Source organism: Pyricularia pennisetigena, chromosome 3, assembly GCF_004337985.1.
Source record: "Pyricularia pennisetigena strain Br36 chromosome 3, whole genome shotgun sequence".
NCBI classification, from domain to species: Eukaryota; Fungi; Ascomycota; class Sordariomycetes; order Magnaporthales; family Pyriculariaceae; genus Pyricularia; species Pyricularia pennisetigena.
Genome location: NC_043742.1, coordinates 1,213,940 through 1,216,696, shown reverse-complemented (window position 1 = coordinate 1,216,696; position 2,757 = coordinate 1,213,940). Strand labels below are relative to the sequence as shown.

Here is a 2,757-nt window from a genome sequence, read left to right as displayed (position 1 = left end):
CCCGAGGGCGAAAATTCTTCAGCTGTTAAACTTCATAGTATATTTCGGTGTAAATCGCTAACGAAAATGGGTCTGCCCCATAAATTGTGGAGGATGCTTGGTAATAATTTCTTGCTTGTTTTTTTAATAAATAGCTGAAATTACTAAATATATAATTCATGCGATAAAAATAGCAACCTACTCGAATTATAAAAGCGTGCTTACATTAATACGACAAATTAATATATAATGGGTACGTTGGTTAATTCCCTTGTCGTGCATAACGACCCGGAGATGGCCTGAGTCGGCCCAGATTTACTATTTTTGTTTGGAAACAAATCCCGTTTAATGCGACTACTCACATTGTTCCAACTTTTGTGAGGATCAGGCCCCTAGACCTACCCTCAGAATCACGACTCGGCTCCACACCGAGCCAGGGATCGGACAAGGATCCACTACCTCCGGATTTAAGCGCGTCTCTTGAGCGCGTCGTTGATTGTAATTTCTCTCTTCTCTTCAGTTTAGAATTTTCGTCGATAGCGCCTAATATACTGAGGTTCTCCAATGTATGCCTGGCCGTGACAACTTTCACGAATACAGATTTATTATCACGGCCAGGCACATACTGGAATATCTCGGTATATTCGGCATTATTACCGAAGATTATAAACTGAAACCGAGAGAAAACAAATCCATTACAATTAACGACGCGCTGTAGAAACACGTTAAAACCCGGGCTTAGCGTGGCTGGCGGGTGTAAAGATCAGGCCCCCAGACCTACCCTCAGAATCACGACTCGGCTCCACGTCGAACCAGGGATCGGACAAAGGGTGAACTAACTCCGGATTTAAGCCCGTTTTTCCAGCGCGTTATTGATTGTAATTTCTCTCTTCTCTTCAGTTTAGAATTTTCGTTAATAGCGCCTAATACACTGAGGTTCTCCAACGTATGCCTGGCCGTGACAGCGGGGTGGAATGGTAATTCTAAAGGTAGGTCTGGGCCTAATCCTCACAAAAAGCAAGGATAAAACCTAGTTAAAAAAATGCGCAGGGCTAAATATATTAACGTTATTATTAGAAATGAAATTTTGAAAGTTTAACAAAACCTCGTGTAACTGAATATTTGTTATAAATAACTGTTGCACATATGATCCATTTAACGATTCTCAACGATTCGTTTTCTTAATAAAATCCGGGTAACCTCCTTTATATAACACTTCCAGTTATTTTCTAACCACTCTTTATCTTTAAACTGGTTCAAAGCCTGACCGCAAAGCTTTTACTTAATACAAACTTTTTGAAGCAAAATGCAATTCCCATCCGCTCTTATTTTTGGCCTTTTAATCCAATCCGCTGTTGCCGAACCTGGACATATTAACCAGCAGCCAGGTGGATGTCCAGCCGGTCAAACTACTCGTATTAATGGCCAATGCCCAACCGGTTCGTTTGGTCCTCATGGTGGCAAATGCCCTATTGGTTCAGTACCTCCTCAAAGTGGCAAATGCCCGGCTAGTTATAAACCTTGCAACCTAGGTCATTTATCGAAACGGTATGAAGGTAAGTTATAACGCAAAAGTCTTTCCCCTTACCACGGTCTCCTATTTTCCTTTCGTGCTTTGCTACAAAACACCGCAAAGGACAATAGAGATTACGAAAGCTTTATATCCCGTAATTCATATAAATATATGAAATATGTAATAGGTATTTAAAACCTAACTAATATTACCCCGGGATTAACAGGCACGGAGCAAAGTATTGTCCCACGCGACGGTGGTCTTACCGCTGGATTAGCGGCTTTGGGGTGTTGTCTACTTTCCGCTTGGTGTTGTATGTTGTGTTGCTGCGGACCTCCCAAAAAAGGGGGTAAAAGCAGTTATAGCTCGGGATTTGCGGATGGGTGGATTGCGAACGACATTCTTTCTACTTTTAATTAAAAAGTATTAAACGTCTAGCCTCACTGCTTCCTCTTATGGTGTGAGGATTAGGCCAATGGACCTGTTACGGCCAGCGTAAGCACAGCATGTCAGCTAGTCTAATGGCATTTATCGAAGAAGATTCTATTCCAAGGAAAAGAAAATTTTGCCCCTTGGAATTGGTGGCAGTGGTCCAGATCACACATATCCTTTTTTTATCGGGTATTATTGCAATGTGTATTTTGTTAACAGAAGGCCTCCCAAAAATAGACAGTACGATTTTCCGGAGGTTAGCGTTCTAAATCGGGGACCCCCCTGTTGGATCACCCCCCCTGATGGATCACCCTAAAAATCGCGATCCGGATCAGCACCACCAACAACAATCCGTTATATTAATACCAATCTAGCCAACTACTATACATTCAATTGTATCTTCAAAATCGCCAGAATCTGGAGATTCTTCACGAATAGCCTCAATTGCACCCGCCTCCACTTGGGTGCACTGGATTTCCCGCAATTTAACAAACGCGGAATTAGGGTCCGGGGCTACCCTCCTTTTTTTCCTTGGTGCCATTGCTTCCAATTAAACCTCCAATATGTTAATTTTTGCTAGGGCCATTCCAAATTATACATCTTTCGATTTAAAGCTTTTTCTAAACTTAGAAAATAATAGCCGTTAAGTAAAACCGCCTCCAGTTAGTTAATTATATTAAAATAATTGATCGGCCACCCCTTTGGACCTTTTTGGGGTTTCCCAACCAACCACAAAAATGATTTAAGTTATCGTTGACGCTTTCCCCGGGTTAATTGGTGATTTGGCCTTTTGGGAATTATTTTTTTTTGAAATTCGTTAATGCGTTGTTCGT

The 2,757-nt window shown here is 41.5% G+C and overlaps 1 protein-coding gene across 1 annotated transcript; it reads left to right on the top strand.

Annotated features, from left to right (window-relative positions):
- Positions 1 to 1,285: 1,285 nt before the first annotated feature.
- Positions 1,286 to 2,240, top strand: PpBr36_02289 (uncharacterized protein; the record flags this gene model as incomplete). The annotated part of the gene is made up of 3 exons (XM_029889471.1): positions 1,286 to 1,527; positions 1,719 to 1,805; positions 2,144 to 2,240. 3 exons carry the CDS (start codon positions 1,286 to 1,288, stop codon positions 2,238 to 2,240), a joined length of 426 nt encoding a protein of 141 aa, XP_029753030.1.
- Between the last annotated feature and the right edge of the window lie 517 nt (positions 2,241 to 2,757).